General features: G+C 39.7%; 1 protein-coding gene across 1 annotated transcript in view; it reads left to right on the top strand.

The window, feature by feature from the left end:
* LOC146668257 (phospholipid phosphatase-related protein type 5-like) overlaps positions 1-24179 on the top strand; it is a 61121-nt gene that overhangs the window by 7231 nt on the left and 29711 nt on the right. The window contains exon 2 of the mRNA XM_085410151.1: positions 13645-13833. Within this exon, the coding sequence (XP_085266277.1) occupies positions 13645-13833 (189 nt within the window). The remainder of the gene's footprint in view (positions 1-13644; positions 13834-24179) is intronic.

Here is a 24179-nt window from a genome sequence, read left to right as displayed (position 1 = left end):
CGTTCGCCTATGTCATTTTGCAGTTAAACTATTTGTGGAGGAATTTCTGAAGTTTTCAGCTATATGAGGTTCTGTCTGAATCTCTTTGTGTATGTAGACGGAAACAGATTTGGAACAGACAGCAACAAATTTGCAATTTTCAACCATTTCTCATAGTTATTCACTGTATTTTAAAAACAGATAGCAAGTAATTGCCACCTTGACCCATTTAATTGTAAACTGACATCAGACTGTCTCTGTGTTATCGCTGTCATCACCAAAGCTGCTTTGAAGACCGCATTTCAAAGGTAACAATATCGCCAGATCACAAGTCACAATTCTTTTGGTCCAACCACAGTTTTCCTTATGACTGTAGAATAACCCAGTTTTCTTCTGATTGGTTGGTTTACGAGTCAGAGCTGTGTGCTTGAGATGGCCATCTCATCTATTGCTGTCAGTTTATATATGACAGAAATTAAAAAGAGCATAGAGGGTCCCCATTACCTTTTCCATTAGTGTTCCTTTTCATATGTGCTTTCAGTCCAGCTTTACTTAAATTAAAACGCTCCGGTAGATTAAACGTTATTGCTAAAGTACTGTACATCCCCGTAAGTCGTTTTGTAATAGTGCTAATGATTGCCATTAACTTCTTTTTAACTTTGTTATGATCCATTTATTCACAATCAACATTTCCTCATGCCACAAAGGAAAGATAAGAAAAAAATTAATTCAGTTTCATAACATCTCTGAGCACATTACCTTTACACTAGAGCGTCATAGTTTCCTGGTAATTTTTGGGTGATGAAAAAGTGCCTGCACAGATTAATTTTTTTTTTATGTCCCCTCCCTCCTCAAGACACACACATACTCCCATGAAGACACTGTAACAGTTCATTGGCACATCATTCTCTCCCTAGTTCTCTCCTCATTATCTCTCTGACTCCATGAATAGCACCTGCCCGCCTGTCTGCTGCTCTGGGATTTCTCAATATTCTGGGTGGATGTTTGAAACACTTGTTAGCTGCGCTGCTTCCCACCTTTTATCCCTTTAGGGAGGGAGGAAGAAAGGGATGTGGGGGGGGGGGGTGATAGAGATCCTGTACTGTATGGATATCACAATATACTGTAGGTCCCTGTCATCTGCAGGTAATCAGTAGAGTAGCTGAATATCTGGCCAGCGGCATCAGAGCTAACTGTTTTAGAAATAGAACAACAAGATGCTGGAATGAGACTTTCAATAAAATCTGTATCTAAGATATAGTCTTTACAAACTCTTCCTTCTATTCATGTTACATGTAATTACAGGAGTCAGATATAGAGGTTGGCTCTCAGTGCTGGTTATCCATGTAGCTCTAAATAGATTCGGCTTAAATTCTAAATTGTACACACTTTTTCCAGAACACGTTAAAATCAAGTTAGATTTAAATTATTCTGCAAAAGTGCTGTTTTTTTAAAGGCTGAAGTAACAATAGAAAAGGGGGATGCATGTCAAATAACTGTTTATTTAAAAAAAAAAAAAAAAGCAAATACATGTGTATATTCATAAGCAAGATAGCGTTGGCATAAAAACCTTTAACTGCACTGTAGGCTTTTATTCTGGCAGCGTGTTTGTGCGAGTGAGCCTCTTCCTTTTATTCCTCCCTGTTTGTAAGATGCGGGGGCATGTGTGCTTGAGGACTGGGGATTTCATACAATTATGTGATTGTTCTTTGGTGTGTAGCAGTGAACATTTAAACGCACTATTCATGGATATGTAGTCCACTGGCACGAGGAAGCTCTAAATGCATTTGTTTGCTATGGGGAGAGAAAGAGAGAGACGGGGGTGAGGGAGCCAGTGAGAGACTGTGGACACAGAGAGACAAAGATGTTTTGACAGTGAGGATGATTGAGAGACATAAAAGGAAATGCAGCGAGAAGGGGAGACACAGAAAGCGTGGGTTTGAAAATTATTGAGGAAAGATGTTTTTGACAGATGACGGGGAAGGGGGGGGGGCGATTTTAAGATAAATAAACCCATAAGAGAAACAAAAGCACTGGGAGAAAAGAGAGAGAGAGAGAGAGAGAGACAGGGAAAAGAGTGGAGGACATGTGGGTGCCCCCCCCCCCCCCCCCCCCCACCTCGCCACAAAAAACTGAACGCCTGCTTTGATCCTCTTCATTTCCCTTGTTCCCTTTTTGTATTTTACCTCACTCTCCATTTCACCCTCTTTCACTCTCTCATATATCCTCATTTACTCTCTTGCACCTCCTCTCCCCTGTTTTCCCCTCCTCCCCGCTTCCACTCCTAGTTTTATTTCCCAGCGGCTTTGCCCGGCCGCACTCTGTGATGTACTAATGTCTCATTAACTCTTTTATCTGTCTGTTTATCTTCTTCCACTTCCACTAACCCTAACCCTCTGCTGCTTCTCCCAGTGCTCTCTTAAAGGCTCTATCCCTCTGGCTTGACCAAGGTTTTCCATCTAATCCATCTTGTAGTCCTCTTGCTCAGTGTGTTGTAATACAACCCAGTGACACCAGGCGGCAGTCAAGGCCATTTATTTGCTTGTTATCCATGCTGATTATGATTTCCTTTAGTGAGTTTTTTTTTTTTTTTTACTTTGTTATCTCATATAATCACACTCATCTATTTAACAAATATGTTTTTAAGGGGCAGTGTCCCTGCGATGCATCGTATTGGTGCTCTACTTGAGCTGTTTCTGTCCCAGAGGCTGCATGCGCCCAACACCTTTGCTTTTTTTTATCTGGAAATCTGCTGAATCTCATAGAGACGCACAGATCGAGATCTCAGCCGCTGTAAAATATTTAGTGGCTCCGATCACGTGAGCGAGTAATCATGTGGCTCATCAGGAAAACAGGAGAGGTGTTGCTGCCTCGTCTCACTCTAATTTAGGTGAAATGTTTTCAGTGAGGCTCTGTGATGTGTGTTGTAACTCTGAAGTCAACTGAAGCCATGCAAATATAAAAAGCGTTTCAGCTGAAGATGCCAGCTTTTGGTTTAGAGGTTAATTTGTGTGGATGTGTTTTTAATTGTGGCTGATTAATGTTGGCACATTAAAAAAAACAGAACATTTAGCTGTTTAGTAACATATAATAAGAAGAAGGTTAAACATTTTGCAGCCACTTTATGAGAAACACCTTCACAGGCTAATGTGTGCCAGAGATCATAATCATTTGTTTTTGGTGACATTATTAAAATATGTTCATTCAGTTATATTATGTATATAACTGTGGTCGAGGTTAAAGGAGGTATTATTGAGGACCTAATGTATTTAACAATTCAATGAAAGATTAAAGGAACAGCACAACAAAGAATCAAGATAATAATTTCCTTATTAACTAAATTTACATATTTTTCTTCTGCCCTGTTGTGATGTTCATTCACACAGACTGCTTTGGTGTGGGTTGTCTGGTTTTGCAGGTATCTGCTGCAAAAATGTTTGCTTTCTCTTTAATATAATAGAACTAAATGATAATTGTACCGTGATATGTTTCATTTAGAAACAGTTATCTGTCTGCATCCGCCAGTTAAAAGAAGCCAATATTACCAGTCAGCTGAGGGAGGCAGTCAGAGGACAAATGTAAGTAAATTTGATTATGGGTTAAACTTTCCCTTTAAAAGCATACATTGTGATGTAAAACTCTTGCACTACCCCTCATTTATTTATATGAAGCTAGGAAAATAGAAAATGTATGTAGCAAGTTAGTGAAACAGGTGCTTAGATGCATATTTTATATAAGACAAAAACAGATTTTTTATCGTTTTAACAAGCTTGAAATTAAATATTTGATGTCTTTTTTCTCCAACACAGCCTTAACTCTATTGGGAAAGCTTTCTTCTTATTTCTTTAAATAGTCTTCAGGAATAATTCTCCACGTTTCTTGGAGGTGATTCAAAGCTCTTCTTTGGATGTTGGCTGCTGTTCTGTTCTCTGTCAAGATCACACTGCTTCAGTAATGTTGAGGTCTGGGCTCTGGGAAGGCCAATCCATGATTGATAGTGTTTCATTGTGTGTTTTGGATCATTGTCATGCTAACAAATGAAGCTGTTGACAGTCAGATGCTTTTCAGGTGATATTGCATGATGGATCAAGATCTGCTTGTACTTTTCTGCATTCATAATTCATCAGTTTTTAACGTCTCCAACACCACTGCCTGAGAAGCAGCCAGAAACTATGACAGAGCCTCCACTGTGTTTTACAGATAGACACTCACTTCTGCCGTCTTCTGTATATATGGATATGTTGATGACGACAATTTTCAGCTTTAAAAGATCTGTGACTGCTGATTTTTTTTCTTGAGTAATTTGCCATACCTCAGCCTTTTCTCCCTGCTTCCCTTCCTTAACAAGGGATGCCCACCCTTCCACTAAAACCATTTCTGATGAGGCTTCAGTCAACAGTAGAGATAAATATTTCAGGTCCTGTGTCAGGTCTTTGCTGGATTTCTTTTCCTATTTCTTAAGGACATGACTTCCAGATGCTGTTTATCTGCTGCAGATAGCTTTTTAGGCCTGCCAAGGACACACTGCACAATGTGCTGAGATTTGCCAAGTTTGCAGCTAATAGCTATTTGGGAATCACCTTGTTAGTGCAAAAATACTATTATATGCCTGTCAAACTGTGTTATGTTTGGCATTTTTTGTAGATTCGTTTAAATAATTGGGAACAAATGCTGTGTTTTTGCAACAGGCTGCTAAGTTTTCTGTTATTTGGAGATCCAATACTACTTCATCCTTCCAGTTAGGGGGCTTTTTCATGCTTGAATGATTCATGGGTCAGTGATAAATGACATAAAAACTACAGCCTGGACTGAAAATTAGTGGGGAAAAAGCATTCAGTTAGAAAGCCTGGAGAACTAAGAGCACATTAAAAAAATTACAATAAAGTCTGGCTCCTTGGAAGCAAAGGAATTAGACTTTTCCAAAGTAGATTTTATTGCAGAACATTTACATCAGGTGCAACTAATACACATGACTCAAAAAAATTAAAAACAACATAACTAATTTATATAAATGAAGTTTCAAATGTGCAAAACCATACTTAAATATAGAAAATTATCTCTTAAATGTAGGCGTACCCAGCCTCACCCGTGCTCATTATGACTCAGTTATAGTATAGAGTGTATATTCATTTAAAAACACTGCAGACCTGCTGTTAGCAAAAAGCAGCAGCATGCCTCCAGTTCATCCTGAGCCCTGTGACATTTGTCTTCTTGCAGCAGGACGCTGTCATCTCGTCACCAGCCTCCATCCACACATTCTCACCTCCTGTAAACATGTTTGACTTTAGCAGTTGACTTTTCTGCCATCTGGCTGCTCCACACAGGCCGACGGTAGACATGCAGCAGTTATGTGCGAACTCACAGTTTGGCCCCAGGAGACATTAGTGATGCCCACTCTATTTTCACCTCTAGTTTCCCTACCCATAATGCACCATTATTGTCACATTTCATTTCCCCCTTTCCAGTTAAAGGGCTTTTAGGGGAAGGAGATTTTCCTCATTTTCTGTCACGAGTCCCATATTAGTCTCTTTGATTTCTTGCTTTTTCTCCCTTTGAAGTGCAGAGGTGTAAGCATTAAGTCTTAATTACATGGTCTGATAAGTGATTTCAGTTTACTAGTTCAGATGGAAAGAGGTCAAGCTCTTGAATCTTTTGCAATTTACAAATCTGATTTAATCCCATGGCTAAATTTATCCTGACAGATTTTAGTATCTAAATCAAATTGGGTTTTATTGCATAACAGTGCAATCCCTTTTTTTCATAATCATTTCTGCTGGCAACATTGTTCCAGATTCTGAAGCAGCAGGCTAGAAATAACAAATCTATGTGATTCATAAACAGGGATGCCAATTCCTGGCTGTGCTATGATATTTACTGTACAGTACAGTACGGCTGTACGTTCTTATTTCAAAGATTTACAAGCATATAGTTGTGTTTGCATGACAGTAAGCCTTTCAAACCTCAGTGTCCACCAAGACTTAAAAAATGCATGAAATATTTAGTTTCGTCATATTTGAATTTTTTTTTAAAATATGTGAACAGAAGCCATTGTCTTATTTCCTGTCGTTGAACTGGCATTCAATGTTTCGAGGCTTTAGTGTTTTATCCTTTATAGTCTTTGAAAGATTAATTTCACATCTCTTGAAACAGACTGACAGAGCAGTGAAAGGAACACGCTTTGTGGCATAAAACCAACTGCTAATTTTCACATTCAGAGAAGATAACAAGCAAATTTATTTAGACCCTTTTTTGTGATAACATATGTGATAGCCACAGACTTTCTCTGCCCTCTTGACACTATGATTATGTGGATTCATTTCTTATAGAATATATATAATACACAGTAAACCAGCAACTTGTCACTCTACTCTTGGCACACTATCATTAGAATAGAATAGAATAGAATAGAATAGAATAGAATAGAATAAAATGCCTTTATTGTCACTATACAGTTGTACGATGAGATACAGAGCATCTCCTACTCAGTGTAAACATGCTGGGGGGGGGGGGGGGTACAGTTCTGCAGCGCTATATACATATGGACAGTATTAACATAGAGAAAAAGAGATATATATATACATATAATGTACAAATATGCAAGCCGTTTTAAAAAAAAAGTAATATGTAATAAATAGTGTTGTGTATATACAGTTGAGTTATTGCACATAGAATTGGTATTGCACAGTGGTGGTCCATAGAGGAAGTGGGAATAAAAAAATTGGGGGGGGGGGGCTGTGTTATCGGTGCATGTGTGAGTTCAGGTCAGTTATGGCTTTGGGGAAGAAACTGTTTTTGAGTCTGTGGGTTTTTGTGCTGATGCACCTGTAGCGCTTCCCTCAGGGAAGCGCTACAGGTGCTTACACATTACTTTACTTTATCCCCTTCAGAAAGTAAATCATTCTACTTATGCATCACTCTTATTTACCACCTGAGTGATGTTGGTTTGCTTAGCAATTCATAATATTAACATTAAACCTTACGTATTGCTAAATATCCGCACAAATGCTTGTGCACAAATACTCTGAAAATAAGACGAGGATACACAAGGTCATCCTTTTAGTGTTGTTCTACTGAGCCACCAGCAGACCTGATAAAAGCAAACACAAAGAGCACTTCAAAATGCTGTGTCAACAGTGCTCATATTAAAGAGAAGGGCAACATTTACTGTACTATTTTCAATTCCGCGAGCCTGTTCATCTCTGCTTCGGTGACCTGTTGAAAATTCAGGCTCTGGCTGCTTGGTTGGGGCTGGCACACATTTGAGCATCTCTTTGGACTTTGAGGTCTATCATTACTGGCTTTGTGTTGTCATGTATTTGCAGTTTTTTGGAGACATTTCATGTTTACAGCAGTGAGTTGTTGTCGCTCACCCATTCTGCACTCTACCGTCACATTTCTTAAAATGAAAGTGAATTAATTTGAATTTTTGTCTTATCCTCCACATGATAGTTGTTGTTCTTGAAGGCGTGCAAAAATTACATATTTTATTGTTTGATTAGGAGGACTTTTGTGTGAATGCAGCTCTTAAGCCTGGTTCTGTCTGTGTTTCATTACAATTTCACCATGCTTTATTTCTATTTCCAGGCGAGTTTCCCAAATAGCCTCTAAAGAATTTAACAAAGAGCTGATAAATTACTAAGAGAAACATTGAACATTTACAAGTAGCAGATATAAATCTAGTGCAAGATACATTTTAACAAAAAATTTAAGTATGCTACTTTAAAAATTTTAAAAAAAGGAAATAAAACATTTTGTTTTATTTTGTATGTGAGAATTAGGCGGAGGTCTTATGTGTGTACACCCTGAACAAAAATGAGGACAGAATTGAAAGGGGAAGGTGTGGACCATCTGGTGAGCACTCCTTTAAGTGGGACAAACAGGTGGACCGACTGGATTCAAAGGGTGCCAGAGTCGCGACGTATTGGGGCAATAAAGAAGACATTTATTTTCAGTGGCTGCAAGGAAGACTTACTGTGTAAAAAATCAAAATTTAAGCACTTCTACTGGTTACTATTGTAGCAAAGATGTTAATGAATTTACAACGGCAGTATCCTGGTTAAAGAGCATGTGTGAAGATGACTTGTGACAGAATGACATTTGGCTTGCCATAGCCCTTCATTACCACCCTTACTACCAACTTTAATTCATCAGTGCTGTTCATGATGCTTTAGAAATAATTTTATGCAAATTAATATTCCAAGGTGACTTGTGCAGGATGTTCCTCGATGCTAATTAGAAACCATCAACTTGAAGTTGCTTTGACCTTTACAGATATTACGGCAAACTGGCAGTGCCTGCGGAATATGCAGGGATTTGGTTTCTTGTTTGTGTGTAATAAAGATGGATTAAATGTTATATATCACCTCTGAATTTGTAATCAGTAGGAATACTATGTATATTTCCTGTTTTTACCAAGTTAACGAACTTTAATTACTCAAGAATTTCAATCTGTCCAAATGCAGAACTTTTAGCCAGTTTTAGAAACTGGGGAGTGGTTTAGCAGAGACCAAGAGCTTTTGACCCCAACCCAGTCCACAAAGCACACGACCTCTTTGGCTGCTCTTGCTGCTGAATGGCCCAGAGGAGGATGGGCCTATGTAGGTTGCTCTGGCTTAGTCCTTAAAGGGCCCCATGGACTAAGGTTTGGACACCTGGTGGTCGTGAGTGAGCTCCTCCCTAATACCCCGGGTGGGTATTAGGTATCATTGTCACAGGAGTCTTTTGAATTGCACTTAGTCTGGCCTCTCAATCAGAATACATTTTGTTTTGGGAAATCTTACCAGGGGCAAGTTGCCTTAGACAGTATAGCTGCTGGGATTACTTGGGCTTCAAACCCCCCTTACATCATGCCCCCTAGGTGAGATGCTTCAGGCTTCAGTCATATTCAGGACCAAGGACACTGGAGAGACTGGCTTGTGAACACCTTGATATACCCCCTTCATACACACACACACACACACACACACACACACACACACACACACACACACACACACACACACACACACACACACACACACACACACACACAAAGCCAGGAAAGTAAGGGGATAGGTAGGTCCAGAGCCGTTGAAGTGTTGAAATCCCGTAAGGCTTGCAATGATCTACTTTGACTTTCTTGTGAAAATTACCCCCCATTTGAATGTTCTGACTACAAGCAAACATGATGCTTAATTCTTATAGTACACGATGTATAAGTCTGATGGGACATATAGTACACAAACACTGACGGTTGCGTAGAGCAAAAGTAGATACCAAAATGACGCGTAATCTCCCAGGGAGGTTTTCTGCGGTTGTTTTCAAACGCTTTTTAAACTTTGATGGTTGTTCGCAGACCTCCCTCGCTCTCTTTCTCCCACTATCTACACCTCCCTGCCTCAAGCCTTCTGTTGCTCGGGCAGAAGAGAGAAATGGATGATGGAAAGAAATGTTCAACACAGCGTATCTGTGTCAGAGTTCCTGCTCAGACATGGGAATGCACCCACATGCCCACAGACACTCACGGAAACACACCCACATACTGAAACACAAACACACACACAAAGCTCATGTAAAGGGAAACGAAAAAACCATGGAGGAATAAGTTGCTTGATATTATTGGTCTATATATAAACTACAGGCTGTGTGTGTTTTTTAAAGATTTTGCTCGAATGGCCTACGTGATGATGCTCTCTTCATTTGGGACCCTCAGTGAAACGTCTCCCATAAACAGAGTTATGTAGATTACGTCTGCATATTGCCAACAGGAACAGATCAATTATTTGATCTTGTTGCTCATGAAGGGAATCCATTCATTGAAATTCAATAACTGTTTACAAAAACACTGAAGAGAAACGTGTAGACTTGCAGATCAGACAGCAGAGCTGGGTGTGTAATGAATGTTTAAATTAGGTCACCCTCTCCATCCCATCTTCAGTGCTCCTTTCTGTGTAATAAAGCAGAATAGTATCTAAGACATAACAAGCCTCCCCTTCCCATAGCATTAATCCGTGTGGGCTCTCTGTTTTCTGAAGAGCATAAACGTGTTGGAGGACGTTTCTCAGTGTTATGTCACTTTTCCAGCCATCTGCCACTGTGAAACCTTTCTCTTTTGGTGCTGTAAAAGAAGATGAAGCTCCTTCAGCACATCTCTTCATTTCAAATGAATAAATGCAAGTCTGCTTGACATTGTCGCATAAACTGAAATAGCATTTTAGAAGCTTTCGGTTAAAAGCACTCAACATGTTAAGCATCTTTTGCTCTGTGTGTAGTTGAAGTTACATTATATGCAGGAAGTTAAAGCAAGAGTTTTGTAGATGGCATGTTTGCCTTGCCAGGTGACTCCCTGAAGTCTTTACACAACAGCGAGTTTGCTCAACAGTCAGCTGAGACTGCGGGAATCCACAGCACTCATTAACTGGTCTCCAAGATGTTGCTACAGCCAGCACATTTACAAGTGACTAACTTCTCAAAGACATGTGCAAGGTGCCCATCAGTGTCTATGGCACGATGCATGGGGTTATATACACAGTGAAGCACGTTGCACTTCCAACTTTGTTGAGGATTTCATGATGCTTCACTGAAATGCAGTGAGTAGTAGCTTTTAGGGTTTATGTTTATGTGAAGTAAAACTAAATAAGTGAATCAGAAAGTAAAAATAAAGGACTTTGTGTAAAATCCAGTATTTTGTCAACCCATCTGTCCACCACAGCATCCTGTCTACATGTTACACTTGTGTGAAAGTCACACTTAATGTGAGTTTCTCCTTTTCTCTGAGTTGCAAGGATCGTGAAGATGAAATATATACATGAACTACATGAAGTATAAGTTTTAATAAAACTGCTTTTCTTGAAATGGCAGAGAGCCTGTTCACTTAGTAATCCCATTGCACCAAATTTGGCTGCATTTCAACTTCAGGGAAGACTACATTTACTGGAGCTCCATAAAACCCCATTTATTATGGACTATCTCCATAATCAATAAATATATTTGAGATTTGGGCTTCCTGCCTGATTTTCTTTTAAACCTACACTATTGATATCACTAATATGACAGCAGTTCAGCAGTTTACTTTTACGGCAACATGAGGTATTGCGTAAGAATGTACCCAGACCCCATTTTGTTCATTAACACCACCTGATAGATGAATGAAAGAAGGCGTGCCATTTTTCTTTTAAGCACACCAACTTTGATCACTTACGTGCATTTAAAACCTCTGGTAGTAGATCTCATGGTAAGCTAGAAAACTGAGCTTTGTAACATGTTTTATGCTGCGAGAAAAGAGAAAAGTCCAGTAATCCAAACAGAGATGTAATGAAGAAACACAGTGAAACTCACCAGTTCGACACAACAAGGAACATGGGAAAACTGAAAGCTTAAATATGTAATGAGGGGAGGTCCTTTTCCATCAGGTGGAGAGCAGCTAAAAATATGAGGGCAGTGTTAGCCAAGGAGTACAAAACTCAAGCGTAGCGGTTAACGTCATTTATTTACAATAACACAAGAGTAGAGCATTTCAAAAAATGGAAAAACTAACGGCGAGCTAGATGTCCCTTTTATACAGACGACATGCAGAAGTCTTGAAACACCAAACATCACAGAAGTCACTCTTCACCAGTCGTATCACACTGGGAAAGGCCTTCTTACTGGTTCCAACTCCTCCACTACATCCAGCACCAGTTCCACAGACAATTCCAGGGCCAATCTCATTGGCATCCATCTGGCCAATCCATCCTGTTGCTCTTGTGAAGCTCTGCCATCTTCATGCTTGTGCCACCTCTGCATATGCTCTGTGCCACCTGTCTGACTGCCCTCACCTCCCATCTTTTATGCAGCACTAGCAGGTGCAGATAATTTTTTTTGATTAAGGTGTGGGTAGGAAGTAAAAGAAAAACTTCAGAATAAAAGCATGCATGCAAAATGTATACAAAAAACATGGTATAAACTAAACCACTAAAAAACACAGAATAAAACATTAAAACTACTCCTACCCCAAAACAAATACAGACAAGGTAACAGGGATAGAGGACACAGCGGGGGGAAACAAGACATGGGTTAATTGAATAGAAAAAAAAAAACACAAGGGGAAGAAAAAGTGATAACGTCCCACAAAACCAAACAGACAAAAAAAACAGGAAGTAACTAAACACCAAGCACACATAGAGACTTAACAAGACATAGATGAGGCAGCATAACTGAAATGTAACCAACCGGAAAACTCTGAAGTCCAGCACATAATCAAAAACAAACAAACCTAGGAAATCATTAATAAGCTGTAATAATTATTAACTCTCAGCTGGGGTCCTTTCTTAAGATCCGCTTTGACTTATGATGTAGTACTCTGTTGTTGTGGTTGAAAACCAAGGATCTCATCACATGATTAATTTGTTCATTTATATTTTGTTAATGTGCAAATGCTAAATAGTAAAACTTTCTTCAAGTAAAATAAGAAATTGTTAGTGACAGCCACAAAAACCGCTACAATTTGCTCCTTGTCTCACTGTCCCTGAAGCTGCAAACCAGCTCAGCCTGCCAGCAGAGGCTCCTCATGTTTTGCTGCTGATAAATTTGTCCTTCGCATACAATGCAAGTCCATCTAGCAAGCATTTAGGCTGCAGCTTAAGAGGAAACTAATCAGCAGCTCTCTATATTTAAACTCACATTTTCCTTTTTCATTTGCAGTTTTTTTTGTTTCGGGCCGATCTGCGAGGGCAAGCTAATATTGCACAAACCTCCAGTTTTCAGTTGCAAATTTACAGGAGCTCGCACTGCAGTCACTTTTTTTTCCTGCAAAGAGCGTCTGTGTGCTGTTTACTGGAGTATAAATGAATAATTAGAACTTGTGCATCTGTCTCATCTTGGGAGAATATCTCACATTTTTTGATGTGTTCTATGTTTATCATCGCCTCTTCCTGTCCTCTCCCTCACATACATACAATCTGCTTTGAAATGCTTATTTATTATTTATGTTTTAACAGCAATGAAGGTCATATTTTATGCTTCACAGCTCCTGCTTTGCATAAATCTGATATTTTATAAATGTCAGAGTAGCACAAAGTTATGCAGACTCATGTACCCTGATTCTGCTTGTTCTCATACTCTCTGCTCTTGCCCGGGTTCTTCCTTTCCCTGTTGCCTGCTCCTTCCTCACTATTCTGCTCTTTTTCACCTCTCTGTGTCTCACCCTCCACTCTCTCTCCTGCCCTTCTTCAGCTCTTCTTCTGTTCCTCCATACAGCTTTTTTTTTCTTTGATCGCTCTCCATTTGTTTCTTTACCCTCCCACTCAGCATACTGACACAGCTGAAGGGATCTCTCTCTCTCACACTCTGTCTCCCTCATTGCTCTCATTCTTCTCTCTATCTGTCTTTCTCCTTATTTGCCTCCCTCCGTCTCTATCTTTACCTCCCTCCCTCACTCTCCCTCCTTTCCTCCCTCCCTGTCATCCTCCTCCCTCGCTATCTCTCCATGCACACTTGATTCATTTTACACATTACGGAAGCGTCCATCATTTTGCTCTGTGGAGGAAAAATCTCTTCTTTTTTCCCCCTTTTCTTTAAAAAAAAAAAAAAAAAAACCCGCAACAGTTTTTTCCACTTCTCTTCTTTACGGCTGTCTTCTCTTTCCCAACTCCTACACTCTCCTGTGGATCCAATCCTAAAGCTGGAACCAATATGTTTTATTTTCAGCTGGTCATCATGGCAGGGACCGTTCTGTTGGCGTACTACTTTGAGTACACAGACACGTTCCCCGTGCACATCCAGGGCTTCTTCTGCTTTGACAAAGCTTACTCCAAGCCGTACCCAGGACCAGAAGAAAACAGCAAGGCTCCACCTGTCCTCGTCTACTCTCTCGTCACCGCCATACCCACTGTGACGGTGAGTCTGTTTTCAACTTAAATTTAAAAAAAGATACTTCCACATGTGATCATCCTGCACACATGCACACATATCTTACATGAATATACGTGACAGTCATGCACACAACATTGACCCACAGCATGTGAAATAAACACGCACATGCACATGGACAGTACCTCCTCATCTACACGTGGTGTTTATGGATTAAAACAGGGTAGCGATGCGTAGGTGTGCATCCTCGTGGACTCGCAGCTCTGTTTGTGTGGTTGCGTTCTCTGTAATAACCATGGCAACGGGCACTATATTTGTCCTCCACAGAGCAGTCAGAGATAGCTACAGTGTGCAGAAAGTCTGTCCTTATTTCCACATTGCATTAAAACAGAATAAAACATCACCTCTGAGTGGTCTGACTTATTTAGGTCTGCAAGGCACAGTTTCATTATTTTCACCTGTTACTTCAATATGCATATAGAAGCATCTTCAGTAGCTGAGTAGAATTGAATACTGTCAGTCATAATACAGCAGATCAGACCAATCAGTGTTAAAGTGCTTTCTTTTAGTAATTATCTTTAGGAATTTATCAATTTTCATTGGCACTCAATCAGTTTATAGTGGCTATAATTCATGTAATTACCCCAAGTTAATCACAGCATGCACAGTTTCTCATCAGTAGATTTGAATATCATTAATAATGAAACATTCACATCCTCATCAAAGCTGTGCATCCATGACTTCTGTCTCTTAGGGACTACTTCTTTGATGCCCTACAATTAATTGGCAGTAGGACATGTCTGCCTCGGAAACACATATTAGGGCAGTGCACACATAAAAAAAAATCCTCCACACATACTTTATAAACTTACATATATCATTAGTTGGCCTGTTTTACTTATGTATCACTTGCACATTATTGTGTGTAACTGATATTTAGGTTGTGTGAGACTTTACCACCAGTTTAGGAATCATCCAAAGTTGACATGCATATCACAGATGCACAGGTGGAGCCTAGCGTGTGCTCTAATGCTTGCAGGCTCCAAGCGTCGGGGTACAGAGTGGGAGCAGAGTGGTGTGATTTTGCCTGGAGAAGGGAAGCGGCTTTTTTAAAAGTCAGAGCATCTGTGTTCTCTTTTTCTGGAAGATAACGCTCCATCCCACAAGTCTTTCTTTAGTAACAATGAAAAAGGCAGACATTTTGCAAACTTTTCCCTCAAATTTCACTCAGACTTTTAGCTACAAACACAACTCTAGCTCTTTCAAGTGACCGTGCAAACACTTGTTTTAACAAAGTATCCATATCTCGTGTGTGCGGATTCTATCTTTGATAGCTCAAGATTATTTTCAAATTCACCAGAAATTGTGCAGATTTTTCTTTTTTCCCTTTAACCCCTCTTCTTTTTTGCTGCTCTCTCTTTTCACGTACACTTGCTGCATTGTCTTGCCCAAGTTAAAATATTTATAACAGAACTCTGGAGATTTACGTTTAGTCTCTCCATTAAATGAGGACTGAGATGTTCTGACATCTAGCCCTAGTGTGACTGAATCTCCAGAAATGCTGACACCTACACTTTCTATAATGAATATAGGAAGTTTTTTTTGTTCCATTAGAGTCCATTTATTTATTAGAATAACCCAAGTGAAAGCCCCAGATTTAAATTTTCTGACTACACAACCCCCCTTCCAGAGCCACTGAAGACATTTTACTGCAGTTTTTGTGAGACGAGAGATACTCCCTTTGATAAACAGTGAAATTTGAGTGCCCCTAGAAATGTCTTTGCATAACTTTGCACAACCTTTCAATGAATCTGTCACATGCAGGAATGTGTTTAGTTTAGTTCTCTGTAAGATAGGCATGTGTTGCACTGACACTCAGGGCAGGTGCTCCTCTGGCTGACACAGCATTTAAGCAGCAAAACAAAATAGTGCACTACTGTAATGAGATTAAATATGTCTGTAATGTAACAAAGAAATGCATTAGTCTTCTTAGATTCAGAGTTTTCATCCTACTTTCTAATCCAAAAATTATGCCACTTGTGTTGCATAACTTCTTCAATTATCTGCATAATGAGGAGATAAGAAAGAGAAAGAAAAGAGAGAAAGAAAACATCATGAGATGCATCAACGTGCGTGAAAAGGCTCTCTCAAGAATGTGATGGCAAAGTGCAAAGCTCTTTGGTATGTCTTTGTTTTCAGGAAAGCATATGCATTGATATGTAAGGATGGCAATTATGTAATAATGGATTTCAGGCGAGGTTGCAGAGCTATGCTAAATAAGTTAATGAGCATTAAAAGATATTTTCTATACGATTAGTAAAGTCATACCTTACATGTCTTTTACAAATTAAAAAGTGATGTTTTATATATATTGTATAGTATTTTGTATCACATATAAAGCCAAATTCTGTTCAGACGAGGACATCACCATTCAAAGTGATATAAAGTTCTGAAATGATGTGCACATCACATTTCTAAGTGCTACATGCTTAATATAATGCACTTTAACTAAACAACTCAGCTGAAGTGAGGTGAGGACCTGCTCAGCGGAATACATTTGTCTTCATCTACACAGATATGTGAGGTCAGACAGTGTCAGAGGCATGACTCAGGAATTCAAATTTCATTTAAATCTCCTCTTACTAGCAATATGCTGAACATTATATAATTCATCTCACCATTAACATTTTACAGAATGTGTTTCCTACCCTTCAGTACACGTTCCTGGAAATGGCTCTGTACTTTTCTACTGATCTACTGGAGCAACATACACTCACCCAGTACTTTATTAGGTACACCTCTTCAACTGACTGTTACCTAATCAGCCAATCATATAGTAGAAACTCAATGCATTTAGACGTGTGGACATGGTCGAGACGACCTGCTGAAGTTCAAATAGAGCATCAGAACTGGGGGGAAAAGGGCGACTACAAGCGGGTGATGGTTATTGGTGCCAGACTGGTTGGTCTGAATATTTCAGAAATTGATGATCTACTGGGATTTTCCCACACAAATATTTCTTGAGGTTTATGGGGAATGGTCTGAAAAAAAGTTCTATGAGTGAAAATGCCATGTTGCTATGAGAGGTGAATGGCCAGATTAATTTGAGCTGATAGAAAGGCAACAGTAACTGCCATGTTAACCAGCAGGATTACACAGCATGTCACAAAGCTCACATCATCTCAAACTGATTTCTTGAACACGACAGCGAGTTCACTGGCCTCAGCTCTGCAACTGTGTGATGCTATTGTGTCATTATGAACCAAAGTCTCTGAGGAATGTCTCCAGCGCTTTGTTCAGACTATGCTGCGAGGAATTAAGACAAATAAAATATTTCAAGTTTTCGGCTGTTTTAAGATTAAGCAGGTCTATTCAACACATCTGTCAGACCTCTGCACTGGTGTGGGACCATGAATTTGTTTTTTTGGGTGCATTTCAGTTTCAGGATCCATTTACTTTTTTTAAAATTAAGCCTTGCTTTTTCTTTTTATCTGTTTATTTAAGCTTGTTTTTTCACCCTGGAATAAATTTTGGCTTCCATTATGGTTTTCTGCAATCGCACCCAAGCAAGGGTGATTGAATGACTAAGGCACTGGACTACAATCAAAAGCTCCATGAGGGTTTTTTTTTTCATAATATAATTATTTATTTTCCATTTGTTTTTCCATCAAGTCCTTCACATATTTTTGTTAGAAAAAATGGTAAGCAATAGCTAGTAGCACACATTAGCCTTGGTGAAAATTTGATTTGCACTGGTTAAAACAGAGTCCACTCCATCTCTCTGACCCAAAAGTCTGTTCTGAAGCTGACTGTGCTGAAAAGCAGTGCAAATCTTGTTAATCTCAAACAACCTGTAAGAACTGAATAGCACACACACCAGATTGTGTGTGAGTGTGTGCAGTACGTGAATGCTGCACAATGCTAAAGGGACACACAGAGAGGAAGTGAGAGGGTGAGTGAAATAAAGGTACTTGTGTGGTACTTGGCAAAAATGCTGTAGGTTTCAGTGCATCAGTGAAGGTAAGTGTGTGGGAGGATGACGGCACACATCTCCTCCGCGGCCACTGAAAATCATTTTTGTGTGTGAAGATAGAAAACGGCGTGTGTGTGTGCGCGCACGCAGTAGTGCTCGGATCTAAGTACTAGTCAGAGTAGCCTCAGGCGATCTCTATGACTTTCCACAACTGCAGATAATTCTGTTTTTACAGACACAGTATTCAGTGCAGAGCATGTAGCATCCCGCGTGTGCAATACATGTAGCAAATGCATTACAGGTGACATTTCAGCACTCATTTTAATCATCACTCAAAGCTGAAAGAGCAAGGTGAAGTGCTATTTGAACCATTTGCTAATTACGTGCATGTGTGTGTGTGTATTTGAGTGTATTTGAGTGAATGGAGACCTTATGTGCACATGTTGATATCACACTGCAATCCACCCAGTGGTAATTGCAGGCTTGGTGTGAGCTTTCACAGCACGTGGACACACACACACGCACACTCACACTCACACACAAGGGTGCGGCAAATGAATGAAGTTTTGAATGCAGAGGTTTATTTCTCCACCTTTTTTATGTGGGTCAGAGGCATAATGCTAAATACCTTTGCCCTTGAGAGCTCCGTTCTAATGCTGCTAAATATAAGCCTCTCAAACTGTGTGAGAAGGCACAGCGAGGGCGCTCTTTGAGAGGAGAGACGCAGAGACAGAACGAGTTCAAAACGCAGCAAATACAAACTACAACATCGAGGCAGAGAAATGGCGAAATGAAAGAAAAGAAAATGAAAAAGAAGTGTTAGGGCAGCCAAAAAAGAAGGAAAGAAGAAACAAGAGGCTCTATTCCAAGTTTGTTTTCTGCTGTCTGTTAAAGCTTGGGAAAAAACCTTCATGCATTATGCAATTCCATGTGACAGAAAGATGGGGATTGGGGCAAACCAGGGATACAGACCACATTATCCAGTCATGCCAGAGTTTATCAAGGGAGAGCTCTTGATGCATGAAAATCTGTATGGTGCTGTTTTTGCCATCACAGGGTCTGAAGTGATGAAGGGGAACAATAGTGGGAGTGGAAGAGGACTGGCGAAAGCAAAGTAGCTTTGAATAAATGCAGCATTCGGGGGAAGGAGATGGTCCTGCTTGTCAGATGTCTGGGTGTTTGCAGATCAGCGTGATGAAGCTGGAGAGACAGGATACAGTGCTTTATTTTTTAATTGTCAATTTCCTTTCTTTTGCTGTTTGATAATTATCTTTTTGTCACAATGAGTTATTTTGAGATATTAAAAGAGCTCCATCAGTGGAGCTTAACACCATAAAATGAAGAAATGGCATAAAAATTAAATGCCTTTCAAGTCTTTTAGTGTCAACTCTTTTGTTTTTGCCACTGTTTGCAATAAAAACAGGAAATTGTTCACAAAATTAAACCTGGATTGTACAGAAAACAACAAATCGCCAGTGCTTATATTTCCAGTCTGTGTGCTGGGACGTATCAGATTAGGACATTTGACAGATGACATCGTGACTACTGGTTAGTATTCTCAATGACAAGGTGGCTATAAAAACAAAAAACCCTGCTGCTTATCATTTCAGAGAACATGATTTTGTCAAATGTAATGTTCTCACACCTCTAATAAGCTAGCTTCTCCCTCAGGAAACTATCTTTTTAGAGTTATTTCTGTCAAAGGTGTCGAACACAAAAGCTGAACTCCTTCCCTGCTGATCTTTTTGGGCTCAAAGTCATTAAATGTGCTCTAACCTGTGAACTCTTTAGAAGACGTTTGCTCTCTGTAACCACAAACCAAACTCTTCCTGTAGCCGTCGCATTGAAATGTAATTATTATGTGATTGCAATGTTCAAAATTTGGTGTTTAATCTGGATTCATGTTGTGTTGTCGCCACCTACTGGTGGGCCTGAGTGTGGCGCTTTGTAGTGCGCATGCTTTGGGGTGATGCTCAATTAAGCGCAGGTGTCACCAGAGACTGAAGGCTCGAGCCAGAAAGAGAATGCTGGCCTGTGTAAAGGGTGGAAATATAGAAGATATGGACTACAATTGCTCATGAATGTTCAGTAGAAAGGCGCACACGGTATGTTGGTGCATTTACTTTGTGTGTATGTTTTATTTGAGTTGTAATTTTTGTTCTGCTGATGTAATATCCGTGTTTTTCATTGATCATTTCACCATAGTTTTTCACGGTGTTTGCTGGTGAAAAGAAGATTAAAATACTGGCTGAACATCAGTTGGAGCATGGCCCTTTATTCTACTTCGAACATGAAAAACCTTCAGGAGCAGTTACAGTGAAAAACGTGGCCTGTTATGGAGCGAGCAGCCAGAGCCCTGCACGCCGTTCTTCCAAGACGGCAGCCCACATGGAAGAGTAGACTGTGAGTTCTTACATCAGCGAAATGTTTGAACGGCATAAAGAGATCTAAGAAAAAGCCAAAAAGAAAATTGTATGGTGTAGATATTGTACATTTGTTCATTTATTGAAAGTTTATTACTGTGCTGTTTGATATTTAAGGTAGTGTACTCTGGGTAAGTTTCCTTTTATTGTTCTAAGTTGTTGGTTCAAAACATTGTAATGGAGCAGAGTACACAAGAAACTCATATCCTTGAGCAAATACTTCTAGCCTTAGAAGATGAAAAGGCACAGTTAGAAAAGAAATTAGAAACTGAACTTGAAGATGCAGAAAGAGAAGAAGTTGAAGCACGCATAGGAGAAATTCATTGAGACCTTGAAATACACAAAATAGGGCTGCCTCAGCCATCATCTAAACCTGACGCAGAGGTGAGGCGGACAGACCGTCAAAGGCAACTAACAGAAAAAATGCGTGATTTTAAACAGACAGAGATAACAAGCAAAGAAAGAAAGTTTATGTCAACATATTTAAACTTTAAGGCAGAAATTCAGCTCACTAGGTCCAAACTTAAAGAAGAATGTTCTAAAGCAGAATTAGCTGAAATGATCAAGTCAGTAGAAAAATGTGAGTTAGACCTACAGCAAGATTATGTGGCTTTACGTGCACTGACTACACCATCTCAAGATATGAGAAGAAAGATGGATAGCTGTACTTCAGTTTCTGCTGAGATGATGATACTTCTGAAAAGGCGTTACGCTAGGGCTGCTCGATTATGGCAAAAATGATAATCACGATTATTTTCACTGAAATTGAGATCACGATTATTTGATGATATTTATTTAACCCTTTAAGACCTACCATAGAACCAAGTCGGCCAGAGCTTATATTATTTATTTTACATGCTGTAGTGCCATTTGTGGGAGCATTTCAAGTTGCTATACATCAATACAACTGTTATGGCCCATATTTTAATAATATGTATGTATTAAGTCCATAGTAACTACATTAATTGCAAAAAAGTGCAATAAACTAGAAAAAAATTGAAAATCGTTTTTGTTTTGTTTTTTACATATATTTCTACTTGGAGAAATTTAAGAGGCTTATCCCTCAAATCTTTAAATACAAAAAAGTTGCAAAAAATAGTTTACAACAACAGGAAATTTATTTTGAGTGTCTTCATAGTTTTATTTTGGAGATACAGCAATTTTTATATACTGCAGGAAAAACAAAAAAAACAATCCTATGATGCAAATTTGCAAGGAAAACAGCAGGTGCATCAAAATAAGGCACAAGCATTCTCCACTGCAACCACTGAACATCCAAGGTATGGACATTGAGGCTGTGGACAGCTACAGGTACCTTGGTGTTCATCTGAACAATAGACTGGACTGGACTCATAACTCAGACGCCCTCTACAGGAAAGGGCAGAGCAGGCTGTACCTGCTGCGGAGACTCAGGTCGTTTGGGGTGGAGGGCCCACTCCTGAAGAAATTCTATGACTCTGTTGTGGCTTCTGCTATCTTTTATGGCGTGGTCTGCTGGGGCGGCAGCATCTCTGCTGGGGACAGGAAGAGACTGAACAGGGTGATCCGAAGGGCCAGCTCTGTTCTAGGATGCCCTCTGGACCCAGTGGAGGTGGTGAGTGACAGGAGAACGGCGGCTAAGCTGTCATCCCTGATGGACAACATCTCCCACCCCATGCAGCAGACTGTGACAGCACTGAGCAGCTCCTTCAGTGGGAGACTGCGGCACCCACGGTGTGGGACGGAGAGATTTCGCAGGTCTTTCCTCCCCACTGCTGTCAGACTCCACAACAAAGACTTTAACTGATCAAGCACACACATCCATACATATGCAATAATACTAAGTGCAATAATCCTTTCTGTCATCGTTGTATTTTTACTCAGTTGTATATAGTATTTGTATTTGTATTCTATTTTTATCTTATTGTATATTTATTTTATTTTATTCTACTGTATATAGTATTTTATTTTATTCTATTCTGTACAGTTGTGTACTGTATTTATTCTTATTGTATTCTAATTTTTGCCTCATAACTTTTGCACTGTCCACTTCCTGCTGTGACAAAACAAATTTCCCACGTGTGGGACTAATAAAGGTTATCTTATCTTATCTTATCTTATCTTATCTTATCTTAAACTATTTCCAGCAGTGCAATTCGAGTTCTAAGTATCCCAGAAACTATTCAGAAAAGTCAAACATGACTTATAAAAACACCAGTATAGGCTTTTAAGGCCTACAAGTAAAAAACTACATTTTCCGCGAAAATGACGTCACTTCCGGTTTCGGGCAGGAAATGGCGGACATGCGATAGTTCGCGTTGACGTCTTTTTCAATGTGGGTAGTGTTACGAACAGCTGATCGGATCGGCAAAGCGTGTTTCTGGAATATTATGTTTTTGTTCCTGCAAGCGCTTTTTATGCAATTTTTGCAAAGCTTTATGTGGAAGGAAACCGTGACCTAGGACAAGCTGATGGCATAAGATGTAAGTACAACTCCTCTGGTTTCATATGGAAAAAAATTTATTGCGCTAGCTTAGCGGGATTTAAAAATAGTTACACAAAATGGAGCTTGCTGCTCTGACCGGCTTTAAAGGGTTAACAATAACAATGTGTTGAATAATGACTTTAAAAAATAATATAAAATAGTGTGCAAATACTGATAACAGTGCAAATGTTTGCAATATAAGAAATAAATGAAAAATTTAAACATCTATGTTTAGTGTTTAGCAAAGTTTACACACTATGTCTACTTGATCCACGTCTGACTCCGCGAACCCATAATGTTTCCACACCACTGAAGTTTTTTTTTTTTTTACCTCTTTTCAACCAACGGCAGTCACTCTTCTCTCCAAATAACTTCTGCTTAGCTTTCCGAGCTTCCCTCGGGTCCTCTTAATTGTTGTGACGCGTGTTCGAAATGCAGAGCGGTGCACTCAATTTGCCACACGGAGCAGCGCGAGAGTAAAGCATGAGGGAGGGGCTAATAATCGGCTCAGTCATTTTTAATGATCGTTGAAAACCCAGATCGTAATCGTGATTAAAATTCGATTAATTGAGCAGCCCTACGTTACGCAGATGCTGACAAAGAGTTTGATGCAGGAGCTGTAAAAGAATCACTACTTCAGTTACTCCAAAGAGAAGGTGCAGAATCAATTTATGGCTCAACTGTGTCTAGAGCTGGAAGAAATAGCCAGCACAGCCATAGTCAGCAAGGAAGTCATGTATCTGCAAGGAAAGCAGAGGCAGCAGCACGACTGGCATCGAAGCAAGCTGAAATAAACAGAGAAATGGAAATATCTGCCCGGAGAAAGGAGATATTAGCTCAACAAGAGCAACTGAAAATGTTGGAAAATCAAAGAGATCTTGAGGTCATTCCGGCAGAATACAATGTATATGCTGAAGAGGAATCAAAAATGAATGCTGAAATAAGAAATTGTGAAGTAAGGAGTACTTTGTCTTTCAGTCAGCTTCCTAAACCACTTAGCAGTCCCCCATGCACCCAAGTTCCTCAGAGCACTGCACCTCCTCACTCTGAAGGTAAATTCATCCTGACCTCACAAAGTGTTCACGCCCCTCACTATGATACTCAAGTGGTGCCAAAAGAAAGTGAGCCGTCTCTGGTGCAGGCATTAAAAGAGTCCTTAGTAATGTCTAGACTCCCAGTGCCAGAGCCGTTTACATTTACAGGAGACCCACTTAAATTTGTTGAGTGGAGCACTTGCTTTAAGGCGCTTATCGAGACTAGCTGCACAGATTCAGCCCATAAGCTGTTCTACTTGAAGAAGTACATTGGTGGAGAAGCTCTCTGTGTTTTAGAAGGGACATTTTATCGAAGTGACGAGGAAGCTTACAAACAAGCTTGGGGTGCTCTGAACAAACGCTATGGACACCCATTTGTAGTTCAAAGAGACTTTAGGGGAAAACTAAGCAGTTGGCCAAAGATTGGTCAAGAGGAGTCACTTAAATTGAGAGAGTTTAGTGATTTCCTCATTTCTTTT

The sequence above is a fragment of the Rhamphochromis longiceps genome, linkage group LG6 (assembly GCF_057381845.1).
Source record: "Rhamphochromis longiceps isolate RC_006_pf linkage group LG6, R_longiceps_female_GT1.1, whole genome shotgun sequence".
NCBI lineage: Eukaryota > Metazoa > Chordata > Actinopteri > Cichliformes > Cichlidae > Rhamphochromis > Rhamphochromis longiceps.
The sequence above is the reverse complement of the archived record's forward strand: the minus strand, read 5'-3'. Positions and strand labels throughout refer to the sequence as shown.